Here is a 16,654-nt window from a genome sequence, read left to right on the forward strand (position 1 = left end):
GCTCAAACGCGGGGGCGTGGCCTGGCGGTGGCGAGAAGCGCGCGCTGCGGTTTGGGCGGGAACGGCTGAGGCGGAGTTTTGGGCGGGAAAGGCCCCGCCCGCTCTGGGGCCTCTCGAACCCCGCCCCTGCCACAGCCCCCGGACCCACTGACCCCTGCCCGGACCCACTGAACCCCTCCGGGACCCACTGACCCCTGCCCGGACCCACTGAACCCCTCCGGGACCCACTGACCCCCCCCCCCCCCAATGTCCCCTCCTTGTCCCCTCAGAGCTCTCCATGGTGCGTTCACCCCCACCACATCCCCCACAGAGCCCCCCCGTGCCTGTCCATGGCCCCCTCAGCCCCCTCAATGTCCCCACATCCCCCACAGACCCCGCCGTGCCTCTCCATGGCCCCCTCAGCCCCCTCAATGTCCCCACAGCCCCCCAGGATCCTCCTCAGGTCCCCAGAGCCCCCCCCACACGAGTCCCCCTGAGCCCCCCCCGTGCCTGGTGCTCATCTGGTGCTGGGGGGGGGTCCTGGCTGCAGATGAGCAGTGGATTATCCCCCCCCCCCCCTCCCCATAATCCCACAGCTGGGGGGGATTAGAGCCCTCCCGACCCCCCCCCAAACCCCCCGAGGGCTCAGCCCCACATGGGACCCTCTGGGGATGTGTTCGGGGGGGGTGGGCACCCCTAATCCCCCTCACCCCCCCCTCCCCAATAATTAACATCTGGTTTAATTGGGGGGGGGGGGCTGGGAGCTGCGGGAGTTTGGCCAAACCGGGATTGGGGGGGTGGGAGGTGGAGCCCTCCCCCTCCCTTCCCCATCAGCATCTGGAGGGACCCCGAGGGGGGGGAACTGGGGGGGATTTGGGGGGGCCAGGACAGAGGCAGCCCCCACCCGCAGTCCCCAGCGGCTGCACAGGGACAGGAGCACCCACGGGCCAGGTGAGCGGGATGGGGGCACGGGGACCCCGAACTGGGGGGTGCTGGGGACCCCCAAACCTCCCTCCAGGGTGGGGACAGAGCCCCCTGCCCCATGGGGGGGCTGCCCCCCTCATTGGGGGTGTCCCTGCCTCATGGGGTGTCATTACCCCCTCCCCATCCCCAACAGGGTGTCCCCCCACCCCAATGGGTGCCACCCCCCGCCCCTCACCCCCTGGGTGTCCTCTCTGTAACCCCCTCTGTCCCCTCCTTGTGTCCCTGTGACCCCCCCTGGTCCCTGGGGTACCGCCCCCACCCCACAGGTACTGACCCCTGCCCCACGGGGTGCCACCACCACTGCCCACCCTGCTGACCCCCCCCAGTGACCCTCCTGTCCCTGTGCCCCCCTGGCACCCACCCTGCCCCACAGGGAACCACCTCTGCCCCATGGGGTGCCACCCCCACCCCACCGTGCCACCACTGCCCACCCTGCTGTCCCTGTGCCCCACAGAGAGTCACCTCTGCCCCCCATCACCCCCTAACCCCCCTCTTTGCCCCCAGCCCACCATGCCAGCCCCACTGGTGGCCCTGCTGGTGGCCCTGCTGTCCCTGTGCCCCACAGAGGGTCACCTCTGCCCCCCATCACCCCCTAACCCCCCTCTTTGCCCCCAGCCCACCATGCCAGCCCCACTGGTGGCCCTGCTGGTGGCCCTGCTGTCCCTGTGCCCGCCGTGCCGCTGCCCCCCGGCGCCCACCCAGCCCCACGCCATCCGTCTGGAGGGTGACCTGACTCTGGGGGGGCTGTTCCCGGTGCACGCCCGCGGCCCCGCCGGGGTGCCCTGCGGGCCGGTCAAGAAGGAGAAGGGCATCCACCGGCTGGAGGCCATGCTGTACGCGCTGGACCGCGTCAACGGCGACCCGCGCGTGCTGCCCAACCTGACGCTGGGCGCCCGCATCCTCGACACCTGCTCCAGGGACACCTACGCGCTGGAGCAGGCGCTGAGCTTCGTGCGCAGCCTCCTGCCCCCCGAGGGGGGCGAGGGCAGCTGCCCCGACGGCTCGGCCCCGCGCCGGCCCCCGCCCGAGCGCCTGGTCGGGGTCATCGGGGCGTCCGCCAGCTCCGTGTCCATCATGGTGGCCAACGTGCTGCGGCTGTTCGCGGTGGGTTGGGGGCAGCTGGGGGCACTGGGGACATGGAGGGACATTGAGGACATGAGAGGACATTGGGGCATGGGGGGACATTGGTGACTCTGCCAGCTCTGTGTCCATCATGGTGGCCAATGTGCTGCGGCTCTTCACGGTGGGTTGGGGGGATTTGGGGACCTTGGGGACATGGAGGGACATTGAGGACATGAGGGGCATTGAGGACATGGGGGGACATTGGGGTATGGGGGGACATTGGGACATGGGGGGACATTGGTGTCTCTGCCAGCTCCGGGGCCATCATGGTGGCCAACGTTCTGCAGATCTTCACAGTGGGTTGGGGAGATTTGGGGGCGTTGGGGGTGTTGGGGACATGGAGGGGCATTTGGGGACATGGAAGGGCCTTGGGGGCATGGAGGGGACATGGGCAGCAGTGGTGCCTCTGCCAGCTCCATGGCCATCATGGTGGCCAATGTCCAGCGGCTCTTTGTGGTCACTGGGGTCGTTGGGGACGTTGTGGGGCTGTTGGGGACGTTGGGGGAACGTGGGGGGTGTTTTGGCTGGGGGGACCCTGAGGGGACACGGGACAGTGCTGTCCCCACAGTGTCCTCATGGTGTCCACTGCCTCCCTGTGAGGGGGGGCCTGGACACCTGGTCCCCCTCTGTCCCCCCCCCCCACCCCCCCGGGTCCCTTCCAGAACCTTCCCCCCCTCCCCCCTGGGTGTTACCCACAATCCCCTGGGACGGCAGCAAATGGCCCAGGGGGATTAGGGGGGATTAGGGACAGGGACAGGGAAGGGGGGGTCCCACAGTGCCAGGTCCCCCTGGGTGTCACCCGGGTCTCCCCCCGCATGTCCCTCTTGTCCCCAGCCTCGAGGCTGAGCCCCCCCTGCCCCCTCACTCTCCCCAATGTCCCCCCAGACCCCTCCTACATCAACAGCTCCACACTGACACCCCCATAGCCCCTCACCCCAATCTCCCCATGGCCCCACAATGTCCCCATGGCCCCACAATGTCCCCATGTCCCTAACATACCCCTGTGTCCCTAATGTTCCCAATTTCCCCCTGTCCCTGACATACCCTGATGTCCCCATCCCTGACACGCCCCAATGTCCCCAATGTGTCCCTGTCCCTGACATGTCCCCAATATCCTCCTGCTCCCAACATGTCTCTGATGTCCCCAATGTCCCCACGTGTCTGACATGTCCCCAGTGCCCCCAGATCAGCTGCACATCCATGTCCCTTGAGCCATCAGATCCCTGTGTGTCCCCAAACCCCCCAATGTCCCCCTGTCCCTGACACGTCCCCGTGTCCCCAGATCCCCCAGATCCCCCACGCCTCCACGGCCCCCAAGCTGTCAGACCTCTGTGTGTCCCCATGTCCCTGACTCATCTCAAATGTCCCCCTGTCCCTGACACATTCCTGATGTCCCCAGTGTCCCCCTGTCCCTGACACGTCCCTGTGTCCGCAATGTCCCCCTGTCCCTGACATGTCCCTGACACGTCCCTGTGTCCCCAGATCCCCCAGATCAGCTATGCCTCCACGGCCCCCGAGCTGTCAGACCCCTGTGTGTCCCCAAACCCCCCAATGTCCCCCTGTCCCTGACACGCCCCCAATGTCCCCAATGTCCCCAGATCCCCCAGATCAGCTACGCCTCCACGGCCCCCGAGCTGTCGGACCCCGGGCGTTACGAGTTCTTCTCGCGGGTGGTGCCTCCGGACTCGTACCAGGCGCAGGCCATGGTGGCCGTGGTGCGGGCGCTGGGCTGGAGCTACGTCAGCACGCTGGCCTCCGAGGGCAACTACGGCGAGAGCGGCGTCGAGGCCTTCGTGCAGAGCTCCCGCGAGGCTGGTGGGCTGTACTGGGCTGTACTGGGCTGTGCTGGGCTGTACTGGGTTGTACTGGGTTGTACTGGGCTGTACTGGGCTGTACTGGGTTGTACTTGGTTATACTGGGTTATATTGGGTTGTACTGGGCTGTACTGGGCTGTACTGGGTTATATTGGGTTGTACTGGGCTGTACTGGGTTGTACTGGGTTGTACTTGGTTATACTGGGTTATATTGGGTTGCACTGGGCTGTACTGGGTTGTACTTGGTTATACTGGGTTATATTGGGTTGTACTGGGCTGTACTGGGTTATATTGGGCTGTACTGGGTTATATTGGGTTGTACTGGGCTGTACTGGGTTGTACTGGGTTGTACTTGGTTATACTGGGTTATATTGGTTTGAACTGCGTTGTACTGGGTTGTACTGGTTTGAACTGGGTTGTACTGCATTGTACTGTGTTGTACTAGGGCACTGGGAGCACTGAAAGGACACTGGGTTATACTGGGAGCACTGGGAGGGGCACTGGGAGCATTGGGAGGAGCACTGAGTTATACTGGGAAGCACTGGGCCATACTGGGATGTACTGGGAGGGTGAAGGAAGGGGGAGGTTCTGAGGCCGGGGCAGGGAGGGCGATCCCCATCCACACTGGTCCATACTGGTCCGTACCGGTCTGTACTGGTTTATACTGGTCCGTACTGGTTTATACTGGTCCGTACTGGTTTATACTGGTCCGTACTGGGGCAGGGGGCCTGTGCATCGCCCAGTCCATCAAGATCCCGCGGGAGCCGAAGCCGGGGGAGTTCGCCAAGGTCATCGGGCGCCTGATGGAGACGTCGACCGCGCGCGGGGTCGTGCTCTTCGCCAACGAGGACGACATCCGGTGAGACCAGTGCATCCCAGTGCACACCAGTGCATCCCAGTGCATCCCAGTGCATCCCAGTGCACACCAGTGCGCCCCAGTGCACACCAGTGCACACCAGTGCGCCCCAGTGCACACCAGTACACAGCAGTCCTGCCCCAGACTGCCCCAGTCCCTCCCCAGCACTCCTCAGCATGCCAGAGTTCATCCCAGTTCATTCCAGTCCAGTCAGGTCCCCTCCCAGTAGCTCCCCAGTCCAACCCAGTGGCCTCCCAGTCCTTCACAGTCCTTCCCAGGAGCCTCCACTGTTCATCCCAGTAGCTGCCCAACCCATTCCAGTGCCTCCCAGTTACCTCCCAGTGCCCTTGAGTCCATCTCAGTAGCTCCCAGTCTATCCCAGTAGACCCCAGGCTATCCCAGTAGACCCCAGTGATCTCCAGACTCTCCCAGTCCCATCCCAATAACCCCCCCAGTTCCCCTGAGTCCATTCCAGCAGCCTTTGAGCCCATCCCAGTAGCCCCCAGTCCCTCCCAGTGCCCCCAGTCTCTCCCAGTTTGCCCAGTAGGCGTGCCTGTCCCCGCAGGCGGGTGCTGGAGGCCGCCACTCTGGCCAACCTGTCCGGCCACTTCTCGTGGGTGGGCTCGGACAGCTGGGGGGCCAAGATGGCGCCGGTGCAGGGCCTGGAGGACGCGGCAGACGGGGCCATCACCATCCTGCCCAAACGAGCCTCGGTGCCCGGTGAGCACTGGGAGGACTGGGAGGACTGGGAGGGACTGGGAGGGACTGGGGGGACTGAGGGTTGGGGGAACTGGGATGGACTGCGGGCTACTGGGAGGGACTGGGATGGACTGGGGACACTGGGGGGACAGGGGACACTGGGGGGACTGGGGACACTGGGGGGACTGGGGACACTGGGGGGACTGCGGAGACTGAGGGCTACTGGAATGGACTGGGGGCTACTGGGCGGACTGGAGACACTGGGATGAACTGGGAGGTACTGGATGGACTGGGGACGCTGGGATGGACTGGAGGCACTGGGGACACTGGGGGGACTGGGGAGACTGAGGGCTGGGGAAACTGGGATGGACTGGGGGCTACTGGGATGGACTGGGGGCTACTGGGATGGACTGGAGGGACTGGGAGGGCTGGGAGGGAATGGGGACACTGGGAGGGAATGGGGACACTGAGGGGGCTGGGGGAACTGGGGAGACTGAGGGCTGGGGAAACTGGGATGGACTGAGGGCTACTGGGATGGACTGGGGGCTACTGGGAGGGACTGGGGGCTACTGGGAAGTTATTAGGAGGGACTGGGGTGAATTCAGAGGGGCTGGGGGCAACTGGAGATTGCTGGGGGGCTCTGGGGGTTCCAGGGGACTCTTAGGGGACTTTGGGGAGACCTGAGGGGTTCTGGGGGGACCCAGGTGGGCTCAGGAGGGTCTCTGGGGGAACTCAGGGGGGGTTTGGGGGGCTCTGGGGGACCCCGGGGCTTTGGGGGGTTCATGGGACACTCCAGGATTCTGTGGGACCCCATGGCTCTGTGGGGTCCCTGGTGGCTCTGTGGGGTCCCCATGTCCCCATGGGGTCCTTGGTGGCTCTGTGGGGTCCCTGGTGGTTCTGTGGGGTCCCCATGTCCCCATGGGGTCCCTGGTGGTTCTGTGGGGTCCCCATGTCCCCATGGGGTCCCCATGGCTCTGTGGGGTCCCCCCCTGACCCCGCGGTGTCCCCGTGTCCCCCCAGGCTTTGACGAGTACTTCACGTCGCGCTCTCTGGAGAACAACCGCCGCAACCTCTGGTTCCACGAGTTCTGGGAGGACGATTTCAACTGCCGCCTGCCCCACGGCACCGCGCCCCACGGGGACCCCGCGGGGCCACCCGGCGCACCCGTGCGCAAGTGCACAGGTACCCGGCCCTACAGGCACCCTAGAGGGACCCTATAGGGACCCCATGGCTACCCTGCCCTATAGGCACCCTAGAGGGACCCTACAGAGACCCCATGGGTACCCTGCCCTACAGGCACCCTAGAGGGACCCCCTAGCGGGTTTGGGGTGCCCCTAGCGGGTTTGGGGTGCCCCTGGTGGATTTGGGGTGCCCCTGGCAGGTTTAGGGTGCTGTGGTGGGTTTGGGGCACCCATGTGGGGTCTCTGGTCCCCCAGGGTGGGAGTGCATTGGGTGGGACTCGCCCTATGAGCAGGAGAGGAAGGTGGGGTGTCCCTGGCAGGTTTAGGGGTCTCGTGGCAGCCTTGGGGTGCCCGTGGTAGGTTTGGGGTGCCCCTGGCAGGTTTAGGGTGCTGTGGCGGGTTTGGGGCGCCCATGTGGGGTCTCTGGTCCCCCAGGGCGGGAGCGCATCGGGCGGGACTCGCCCTACGAGCAGGAGGGGAAGGTGCAGTTTGTCATTGATGCCGTGCTGGCCATAGCGGGTTTGGGGTGCCCCTGGTGGGTTTGGGGTGCTCAGGGCAGGTTTGGGGTGCCCATGTGGGGTCTCTGGTCGCCCAGGGCGGGAGCGCATCGGGCGGGACTCGCCCTACGAGCAGGAGGGGAAGGTGCAGTTCGTCATCGACGCCGTGCTGGCCATGGCCCACGGGCTGCACTCGATGCTGGGCGAGGCCTGCCCGGGCGGGGGGCTCTGTGCCCACATGGACCCCCCCGACGGGCGCCGCCTGCTCACCCACATCCGCAGGGTGGCCTTCAACGGTACTGGGGGCACTGGGAGCCTACTGGGATATGGGGGGCACTGGAGACCAAACCAGGAACCACTGGGAGGCACTGGGATATACTGGGGGGGCACTGGGAGCACTGGAGACCATACCAGGAACCACTGGGAGGCACTGGGATATACTGGGGGGGCACTGGGAGCACTGGAGACCATACCAGGAACCACTGGGAGGCACTGGGATATACTGGGGGGGCACTGGGAGCACTGGAGACCATACCAGGAACTACTGGGAGGCACTGGGACATACTGGGAGGCACTGGGGAGGGGATGGCGGCACTGGAGACCGTACTGGGACATACTGGGAGGCACTGGGGAGGGGATGGTGGCACTGCAGACCATACGGGGACATACTGGGAGGCACTGGGGAGGGGATGGCGGCACTGGAGACCGTACTGGGACATACTGGGAGGCACTGGGGAGGGGATGGCGGCACTGCAGACCATACTGGGACATACTGGGAGGCACTGGGGGATAGCAGGATGGGAGCACTGGTGAACATATTGGGAGCACTGGTTTGCCCTGTAGTGGGGGCATGCCAGGGCTGGGGTGGTCGCTGACTTCTCCTGCGGGGTGGCAGGGGGTGTCCCTGACCTAGACCGGTGCTTACTGGTTTATACTGGTCCATACTGGTGTGCAGGCAGCGCGGGGACGCCAGTGTCCTTCAATGAGAACGGGGACGCCCCCGGGCGCTACGACATCTTCCAGTTCCAGGGGGGCAACGGCACAGGGGCCTACCGGGCTGTGGGGCAGTGGGTGCAGGGGCTGCACCTGCAGGTGGGTCTGGGACCCCTGAGCCCCCCAGAGCCCAGGGGTGCCCCCCAGGGTCAGCTGGGGGGGGGATCCCAGTGGCCAACTGGGGGTACTGGGTGGGGGATGCCCCGTTCTCCCTGGGGAGGGGGTGTCCATGGGGGGCTTGGGGGAACCATGGGGTGCTTGTGGGGGGTCTCTGAGGAGGTTTGGGGTATCCATGGGGGGGGGGGGGTTTGGGTTTTCCATTGGCTGTTTAGGATATCCATGGAGGGTTTGGGGGATCCATGAGGTGCCCATGAAGGGTTGGGATGTCCATAGGTTGATCAAGGTGTCCCTGGGGAGGTTTGGGGTGTCCCTGACTGTCCCCCCCACCAGGAGGACGCCATGGCCTGGGGCTCCAACTCGTCCTCGCCGCCACCCTCGGTGTGCAGCCTGCCTTGCGGCCCCGGCGAGCGCAAGAAGCCGGTGAAGGGGGTTCCGTGCTGCTGGCACTGCGAGCTCTGCGGGGGCTACCAGTACCGGGCCGACCTGTTCACCTGCCTGCCCTGCGCCTCTCACCTGCGGCCCACGCCCAACCGCACCGCCTGCCGCCCCACGCCCGTGCTGCGCCTCAGCTGGGGCCACCCCTGCGCCGCCGTCCCGCTGGCCCTGGCCACGCTGGGGCTCATGGCCACCGCCTTCGTGCTGGCCACCTTCGTGCGGCACCACGAGACGCCCATCGTCAAAGCCTCGGGGCGAGAGCTGAGCTACGTGCTGCTGGCTGGAATCGCCCTGGTCTACGCCATCACCTTCCTCATGGTGGCCGAGCCCGGCGTGGGGGTCTGCGCCCTGCGGAGACTCTTCCTGGGCATGGGCATGAGCCTGACCTACGCTGCACTGCTGACCAAGACCAACCGCATCTACCGCATCTTTGAGCAGGGTGAGGGGCTGGGGGGCACACGGGGGGCACAGGAGGGGCAGGAGGCTGGGGTGAGGGGCTGGGGGGCACAGGGTGAAGGGCTGGGGTCTCACCTGTGCCATGCTCTCACTAAGACAACCTGCATTGCCACATCTCTGAGCAGGGTGAGGGGCATGGGAGGGCACATGGGGGCACAGGAGGGGCAGGAGGCTGGGGCGAGGGGCTGGGGTCTCACCTGTGCCATGCTCTCACCAAGACCAACCTGCATTGCCACATCTCTGAGCAGGGTGAGGGGCACTGGGGAGCAGGAGCTTGGGGTGAGGGGCTGCATGAGAGACATGGGACAGGGTCCCCACCCTGTGCTCCTCACCAACACCACCAAGGGAGGTGACTTCCAGGGCCTCTAAAACTGTTGGGGTTCCAGATCAGACCAAAGGACATGGGGGTACCCCCACCCCTTCAGGCCAGGCGAGCTCTGGGGGTGCCAGCAGCCCCCCATAACCCATCCGTACCCCGCAGGGAAGCGCTCGGTGACGCCGCCACGCTTCATCAGCCCCACCTCGCAGCTGGTCATCACCTTCACGCTCAGCGGGCTGCAGCTGGTGGCCGCGGCCACCTGGCTGCTGGTGCGGCCACCCCACGCCCTCATCGACTACGAGATGGGCCGGACCCCCGACCCCGAGGCGGCACGGGGGGTCCTGCGCTGCGACATGGCCGAGGGGGCCACGCTGGCCTGCCTGGCCTACGCGCTGCTGCTGATGCTCACCTGCACCGTGTACGCCGTCAAAGCGCGCGGCGTCCCCGAGACCTTCAACGAGGCCAAGCCCATCGGCTTCGCCATGTACACCACCTGCGTGGTGTGGCTCGCCTTCGGGCCCATCTTCTTCGGCGCCGCCCAGTCGGCAGAGAGGGTGAGGAGGAGAGTTTGGGGGTCCTGGGGGTATTTGGGGGGTCACTGTGGTTTGCCTTCGGGCCCATCTTCTTCGGCGCCGCCCAGTCGGCAGAGAGGGTGAGGAGGAGAGTTTGGGGTTTTTTGGGGGTATTTGGGGGGGGGGTCACTGTGGTTTGTTTTGGGCCCATCTTTGGCGCCACCCAGTCAGCAGAGAGGGTGGAAGTTTGGGGTTTCTCGGGGTATTTGGGGGGTCCCTGGGGGTATTTAGGGGTTCACTGTGGGCACATGTTGTCTGGTTTGTCTTTGGGCCCATCTTATTTGGCACCACCCAGTCGGCAGAGAGGGTGAGGAGGAGAGTTTGGGGTCCCTGGGGGTATTTGGGGGATCAGGGTGGGCACTCGTGGTCTGGCTCATGTTCAGGTCCATCTTTGGCACCACCCAGTTGGTGGAGAGGGTGAGGAGGGGGTTTGGGGGGTCCCTAGGAGTATTTGAAGGTCCCCTGGGAGCACTTGAGGGGTCTGCAGGGGTGTTTGAGGAGGTCCCTGTGGGATTTGGGCATCAGTAGGATTTGGGGACACCTGATTTTGGGGTCAGTAGGATTTTGGGGTCAGTGGGATTTTGGGGTACCATTTTTGGGGTGCAGGTACATGAACAGACGGCCACGCTGACGGTGTCCATGAGCTCTTGGGACAGCTGGGTTGGGGAATGGCTGGGTTTGGGGGGTCAGTGGGATTTGGGATGGAGGATTTTGGGGTCAGTAGGATTTTGGGGTACCATTTTTGGGGTGCAGGTGCACCTGCAGACGGCCACGCTGACGGTGTCCATGAGCTCTTGGGACAATTGGGTTGGGGAATGGCTGGGTTTGGGGGGTCAGTGGGATTTTGGGGGTCAGTGGGATTTTGGGGGTCAGTGGGATTTGGGATGGAGGATTTTGGGGTCAGTGGGATTTTGGGGTCAGTGGGATTTTGGGGTCAGTGGGATTTGGGATGGAGGATTTTGGGGTCAGTGGGATTTGGGGGTCAGTGGGATTTTGGGGTCAGTGGGATTTTGGGGGTCAGTGGGATTTGGGATGGAGGATTTTGGGGTCAGTGGGATTTTGGGGTCACTGGGATTTTGGGGTGCCGTTTTTGGGGTGCAGGTGCACGTGCAGACGGCCACGCTGACGGTGTCCATGTCCCTGTCGGCCTCGGTGCCCCTGGGGCTCCTCTACGCCCCCAAGGTCTACGTGATCCTGCTGCACCCCGAGCGCAACCAGCCCAAGCGGCGCGGAGCCGACCCCCCCCCGTAGGGACCCCCGGATTGGGGGACCCCCGGCACCCCAAAACCCCCGACCCCCAGAGCCCCCTCCCCACAATAAAGCTGCTCCTGCAAACCCCCAGAAATGGATTTTTTTTTGGGGGGGTGAGACAGAGCTGGAGAAGGGGTGGCCGTGAGTTTATTGGGGTGCAGTGGGGTTTTTTATGGGGGGGGGGAGAGAGGGGGATCCCCGGTTTTCAGGACCCCCCCCCCCCCCACCACCAGCAGCTCCAGCCACCGTGTCAGAGTGGGGGGCTCTGGGGGTGCCTGTGGAGGAAAAGGGGGTTTGGGGGTCACTCCCAGAACCCCCTCTGTGCCCTTCTAAGGTTCCCCCCCAAACCCACCAAGAACCCTAAAACCATCCCTGGGATGCCCAGGTGCCTCTGGGACACCCCCAAATTGCCCTCAGTGACCCCCAAGTGCCCCCCCAGGACCCCCAAACCACCTCCAGACACCCCCCAGTGCTGCTGGGAACCCCAAAATTGCCCTCAGTGACCCCCCAGGACCCCCAACCCACCCCCAGGGACCCTCAAATTGCCCCTGGATCCCTAAACCTGTCCCCAGAGACCCCTAATCCCCTCTGAGGGACCCCCAAACACCCCTAAGACACTCCCAAAGGACTCACAGGGATGGGGGGGGCCCCCTTTGGGGGGGGCAGCAGTTTCACTCCCCCGCTCTGGGGGTACCCCGGCTCCACCTGCAGCGTCCAGAGGGTCTGGGCACCCTGGGGGCCCCCCAGGACTCGCAGGAGCCCCAACTCCGGCTGCCAGTCCAGGGCGAACCTGGGGGATCACCAGGGGGTTGGGGTGAGCCCCCCAATTAACCCCCAGCCCCCCCAAATTAGCCCCCAGCCCCCCCAAATTAACCCCCAGCCCCCCCAATCAACCCCCCCACCCTGGCAATTACTCCAAAGCCCCCCCAGAACTGCCCCAAAACCTTTTACAAAGAGCCCCCAACCTCTCCCAGAGGCCCCTCAATCAACCTCCTAAATGCCCCTACCCCTCCCAGTTACCCCCCAGACCCTTCAGACTCACCCCAAAGACCCCTCCAGCTGCCCTCAAAGCCCCCCCAAAGACCTCCAACCCCTCACCTGTTCCTCAGGTGTGCCACCTCTTCCCAGAGGCTCCAGCTCTCCCAGCAGCGCTGCTGCAGCTCCAGCAGCCCTGGGCCCAGGGGAGGGGGCAGCCCCAGGGGGGGTTCCTGGGGAGGAAAAAAGGGAGGTGGTGAGACCCCAAAACCACCCAGGACCCCCCCCTGACACCCCCAGATCAGTCCCCAACCTCAAAGTGGCGACTTCATTGTCTTCCTGACAATCTTCCTGACCCCCAAAAATTCCCACCCCCAACTTTCGGTGCTCCCCCAAATCCCTCCCAGTGCCCCCCCCCTCAGCCCCCAATCCCCCCAAAATCCTCCCCAGCCCCCCAAAATCCCCCCTAAGCCACTCACCTGCAGCTGGACCTCCCCACTGGGGGTGAGGGTCAGGCAAAGGGGGGGCAGGGAGCGGGAGGAGCCAGGAGGGGGTCCCAGCTCCAGCTGCAGCTCCTCCTTGGGGGTCCCTGGGGAGAGGGGCAGCACCTGGGCCCCTGCCAGGGTCTGGTACAGCTCACACGAGGCCTTCACCCTGAGGGAAATGACAGAATGTGGGTAGGGGGAGACACAACCACACCCCCCCCCCCCAGAGTTCCTGGATTGTGGGAATTTGCACAGAACTGCAATGTTGACTCCATGTCCCAGAAGGCTGGTTTGTTATTTTATGGTATTTGTTATATTAAGGGAAAATGACATATTGAAATTATACCAAAAGAATAGAAGAAAGGATTTTATCAGAAGGCAAGGAAAGGAATGATAATAAAATCAAACAAAGGAAAGGAATGATAATAAAATCAAACAAAGGAAAGGAATGATAATAAAATCTTGTGGCTGACCAAACAGTCTGAGACAGCTGAACTGTGATTGGCCAATAATTAGAAACAACCACATGAGGCCAGTCACAGATCCACCTGTTGCATTCCACAGCAGCAGATAATTATTGTTCACATTTTGTTTCTGAGGCCTCTCGGCTTCTCAGGAGAAAAATTTCTAAGGAAAGGATTTTCCAGAAAATACCGTGGCTACAATGGATCCCCCCATTATCCCAGGAGCCCCACCCGGACACCTGGACTCCCACTGGGTCCCCTCCAGGGCTCTCCTCTACCCTGAGGATCCCTCCCCCATGCTGGAGGTCCCCCCACAAAACTCCTGAGTCTCTCTCAGGACCTCTGGACCACCCCCCAAAATCCCAGGGGACCCCAACCCTGCTCACCTGTGCCCCTGCCATGGCCCCCCTCACCTGTCCTGGCTTCACCTGACCCTCTTCACCTGTCCCCTCACCTGTCCCCCTCACCTGTCCCCCTCACCTGTCCCTCACCTGTCCCCTCACCTGTCCCCTCACCTGTCCCCTCACCTGGCCACTCTCTCCCGCAGTCCCTGCAGCTCCTCCTGCCGGCAGAGCCGCTGCAGGCGCCGCTCCTGAACCCGTCGGAGCAGCTGAGGGGAGAAAGAGACCCCAAATTGGGGGGAAAAGACCCCAAATTAGAGGGGAAAGAGGCCCCAGACTAGGGGAAAAAGAGATCCCAAATTGGGGGGAAAAGACCCCAAATTAGAGGGGAAAGAGACCCCACATTTGGGGGGGAAAAAGACCCCAGAGTAGGGGAAAAGACCCCAAATTAGAGGGGAAAGAGGCCCCAGACTAGGGGAAAAAGAGATCCCAAATTGGGGGGAAAAGACCCCAAATTAGAGGGGAAAGAGGCCCCAGACTATGGGAAAAAGAGATCCCAAATTGGGGGGAAAGACCCCAAATTAGAGGGGAAAGAGACCCCACATTTGGGGGGGAAAAAGACCCCAGAGTAGGGGAAAAAGATCCCAAATTGGGGGGAAAAGACCCCAAATCAGAAGGGAAAGAGACCCCACATTTGGGGGGGGGAAAAGACTCCAGAGTAGAGGAAAAAGAGATCCCAAGTTGGGGTGACCCCAAAATGGAGGGAAGGGACTCAGAGCCAAAATGAGGGAGGGAACCCTCAAATGTACCCCCCCCCAAAAATACCCCAAGGTGAGGGAGACCCCACGGGGGCGCCCTCTCAGTCTCACCTGGTCCCGTCTCTCTGTGGCCTCTCGCACCTTCACCTTCAGCTCTTCTTGCTGGGGAGGGAAGGAGGAACAGCACCCATGGGAGCCCCCAGACCCACACAGTGCCCCCAGCCCCCAAAGGAGCCCCCAGACCCACACAGTGCCCCCAGCCTCCTTCCACCCATGAGATCCTCCAGCACCCCTAGGACTCCCCAGGATCCACATTGTGCCCCCAGCCCTCCAAGGACCCCATAGGAACCACATTGTACCCCCAGCACCCATGGGACCCCCAGCACCCATGGGACGCCCCCCAGCCCTCCTGGGACCCCCGTACCTGTTCCAGCCGTGCTTCCAGGGCTGCCTTCCCTCGCTGCAGCAGCTGCTGGCCCCGCTCCAGCTGCTCCAGGGCAGCGGGCACGGCCTCCTCCAGGGCCCCCAGGGCCTCCCCATACCTCGCCTTCAGCTCCTGCCAGCGCCCCCGTGCCTGTGCCACCGCCTCGCCTGAGGGGGAGCCCCAAATCAGCCCCCCAAAACACGAGGGGACCCCAAAAGGGACCTGGGAATCACCAATCCCTCCCAAAGGGGTCCCAGGAACTCCCAAAGAGGACTCAGATGTACGGGAATCTCCAAATATCCTCTGAGCTCCCTCCCCAAGGGGACCTAGGAACCCCCAAAGGGGACCCAGGTACCCCCAGACCCCTGCCCCAAAGGGGACCCAGGAAACCCCAAAGTAGACAAAGACGATCAAGGGGTTTCGAGGTTCAGGGTCAACCCAGGATTTTGAGGGGGGGTCAGGTAATTTTGGGGGGATAACACAGGCTGAGGGCAGCTCTGGGTTCAGTTTGGGGGCCTAGGGGGTTTTGGGGTTCAGTTTGGGGGCCCAGAGGGTTTTGGGGTTCAGTTTGGGGGCTCAGGGGGTTTTGGGATTCAGTTTGGGGGCCCAGAGGGTTTTGGGGTTCAGTTTGGGGGCTCAGGGGGTTTTGGGGTTCAGTTTGGGGGCTCACGCAGGTCGGTGGGGGCCAGGGGCTGCCCCGGGTTCTCGACGACCCCCAGGAGCAGCTTCAGCACCCGGAGCTGGGACAGGAGCAGCTTCTGCTTCCTCCGGGTGTCCTGGGGGGCAGGTTTGGGGTGTCACGGGAGATTTGGGGTGCCAAGGGGGTCGGGGGAGGTCACGGAGCAGGTGTTAGAGGTGTGGGGGAAAAATGGGGTGTGGAGGGGAGAAATGGGGGGACAAAGGAGAATTTTTGAGAAAGTTAAGGGGGCAGGGAGGATGTCACAGATAGAGCAGTTGGGAAACTTTAGGGGATAAATATAGGAGTCACTAAAAGAATCAGGGCCAGATAGGGAGGCTGTGAGAAGTGTGGGGAGGTCAGAAATAAATTTAGAAGGGGTGTGGGGGTGTTGGGGGGCAAATCCAGAGACCAAGGACACCTATGGGAGAGACGTGGGTGCTGCAGGTCTATTCTGAGGTGCTGTGGGGCAGTTTTGGGGTCTCACCATTTGATGTTCCGCCAGGACCCGGGTGGGGACATCACCCTCCTCCTCCTCCAACTCCAGGGCGGCCTCAAGCGCTGCCAGCGCGCTGGGGACAAGTGTGGGGACACGGGTGAAGATGGGGGGGACATGGGTGAGGATGGGGGAGACACCCCCAGACCCCTCCAGAAACGAGGAGATCCTCCCGATATCCCGCAATGACACGAGTGGGGACATGGAGACAACCAGGAGCCCTCCTCGGACACGCGTGGGGTCCCGAGGACCCCCGTGGGGATGAGGAGACCCCTCGGTGACCCCCTCCCCATCCCCAGAGCCCTCAGGATACGTGAGGGCACGGAGACGCTGCAGTGCCCCGTGTGGGGCTGGGCGTCACCCCAAGGAGCCCGTAAGGACCCGGTGAACCCTCAGGCACCCCAGTGAGGATGAGGAGGTGACCCCAGGGACCCCAATGGCAGCCGGTGAACCCCCCGAGACCCCCGCAGGGTGGTGGGGGCCGCCCCCGACCCAAGATGGCGGCCGGGCAGCCCTCAGGGGTTCCTGCCTTTTTGGGGGGGGGGGGGGTCGCGCGCTCACCCCTTCGCGCGCTCCAGCGGCGCCGCCATTGCCGCCCCGACTTCCCGCGCTCCCGCCTCGCTCCGCCCACCCGAACGACAGCGACCAATTAGCGCCCGCGCCCAGACGGTTTGTCCAGCTGACCAATCACCGCTCGCCTCGGCTTTAGCGAACCAATCATAGCGTGAGGCAGGCGAAGGGCGTTCCCACCGATGCA

General features: G+C 63.8%; 2 protein-coding genes across 3 annotated transcripts; one reads left to right on the top strand and one right to left on the bottom strand.

Annotated features, from left to right (window-relative positions):
• Positions 1–1,776: 1,776 nt before the first annotated feature.
• LOC118700919 (metabotropic glutamate receptor 6-like) lies at positions 1,777–11,278 on the top strand. The gene is made up of 10 exons (XM_036405489.2): positions 1,777–2,067; positions 3,684–3,900; positions 4,623–4,758; positions 5,321–5,475; positions 6,475–6,636; positions 7,231–7,428; positions 8,088–8,224; positions 8,576–9,119; positions 9,618–10,009; positions 11,129–11,278. The coding sequence occupies exons 1-10, from the start codon at positions 1,792–1,794 to the stop codon at positions 11,276–11,278; spliced, it is 2,367 nt and encodes a 788-aa protein (XP_036261382.2). The 5' UTR covers positions 1,777–1,791.
• Positions 11,279–11,360: 82 nt separating this feature from the next.
• Positions 11,361–16,524, bottom strand: LOC118700941 (uncharacterized). Of its 2 annotated transcripts, XM_054518226.1 has the most exons (10): positions 16,459–16,524; positions 15,889–15,973; positions 15,396–15,501; positions 14,726–14,892; positions 14,413–14,463; positions 13,730–13,812; positions 12,733–12,907; positions 12,377–12,486; positions 11,912–12,068; positions 11,361–11,553 (listed from the first exon to the last, which is right to left on the bottom strand). In XM_054518226.1, the coding sequence occupies exons 1-10, from the start codon at positions 16,485–16,487 to the stop codon at positions 11,449–11,451; spliced, it is 1,068 nt and encodes a 355-aa protein (XP_054374201.1). In that variant the 5' UTR covers positions 16,488–16,524; the 3' UTR covers positions 11,361–11,448. The 2 variants fall into 2 exon arrangements, with proteins under 2 accessions (XP_054374201.1, XP_054374200.1); XM_054518225.1 differs by lacking the exon at positions 16,459–16,524 and having other exon boundaries at positions 15,889–16,425.
• Between the last annotated feature and the right edge of the window lie 130 nt (positions 16,525–16,654).

This window comes from Molothrus ater, unplaced genomic scaffold (assembly GCF_012460135.2).
Source record: "Molothrus ater isolate BHLD 08-10-18 breed brown headed cowbird unplaced genomic scaffold, BPBGC_Mater_1.1 matUn_MA100, whole genome shotgun sequence".
In the NCBI taxonomy this organism is placed as follows: Eukaryota; Metazoa; Chordata; class Aves; order Passeriformes; family Icteridae; genus Molothrus; species Molothrus ater.

Excerpts from the sequence above, each read along its gene's own strand:
- LOC118700919 (XM_036405489.2), top strand. The coding sequence starts at position 1,792 with ATGCTGTACGCGCTGGACCGCGTCAACGGCGACCCGCGCGTGCTGCCC. Across the intron at positions 2,068-3,683 it reads ACGTGCTGCGGCTGTTCGCG|ATCCCCCAGATCAGCTACGC; the intron begins GTGGGTTGGGGG and ends CAATGTCCCCAG. Across the intron at positions 7,429-8,087 it reads CCGCAGGGTGGCCTTCAACG|GCAGCGCGGGGACGCCAGTG; the intron begins GTACTGGGGGCA and ends ACTGGTGTGCAG.
- LOC118700941 (XM_054518225.1), bottom strand. The coding sequence starts at position 16,101 with ATGTCCCCACTCGTGTCATTGCGGGATATCGGGAGGATCTCCTCGTTT. Across the intron at positions 14,464-14,725 it reads TGGAAGCACGGCTGGAACAG|CAAGAAGAGCTGAAGGTGAA; the intron begins GTACGGGGGTCC and ends TTCCCTCCCCAG. Across the intron at positions 12,069-12,376 it reads GTGGCACACCTGAGGAACAG|GTTCGCCCTGGACTGGCAGC; the intron begins GTGAGGGGTTGG and ends GTGATCCCCCAG.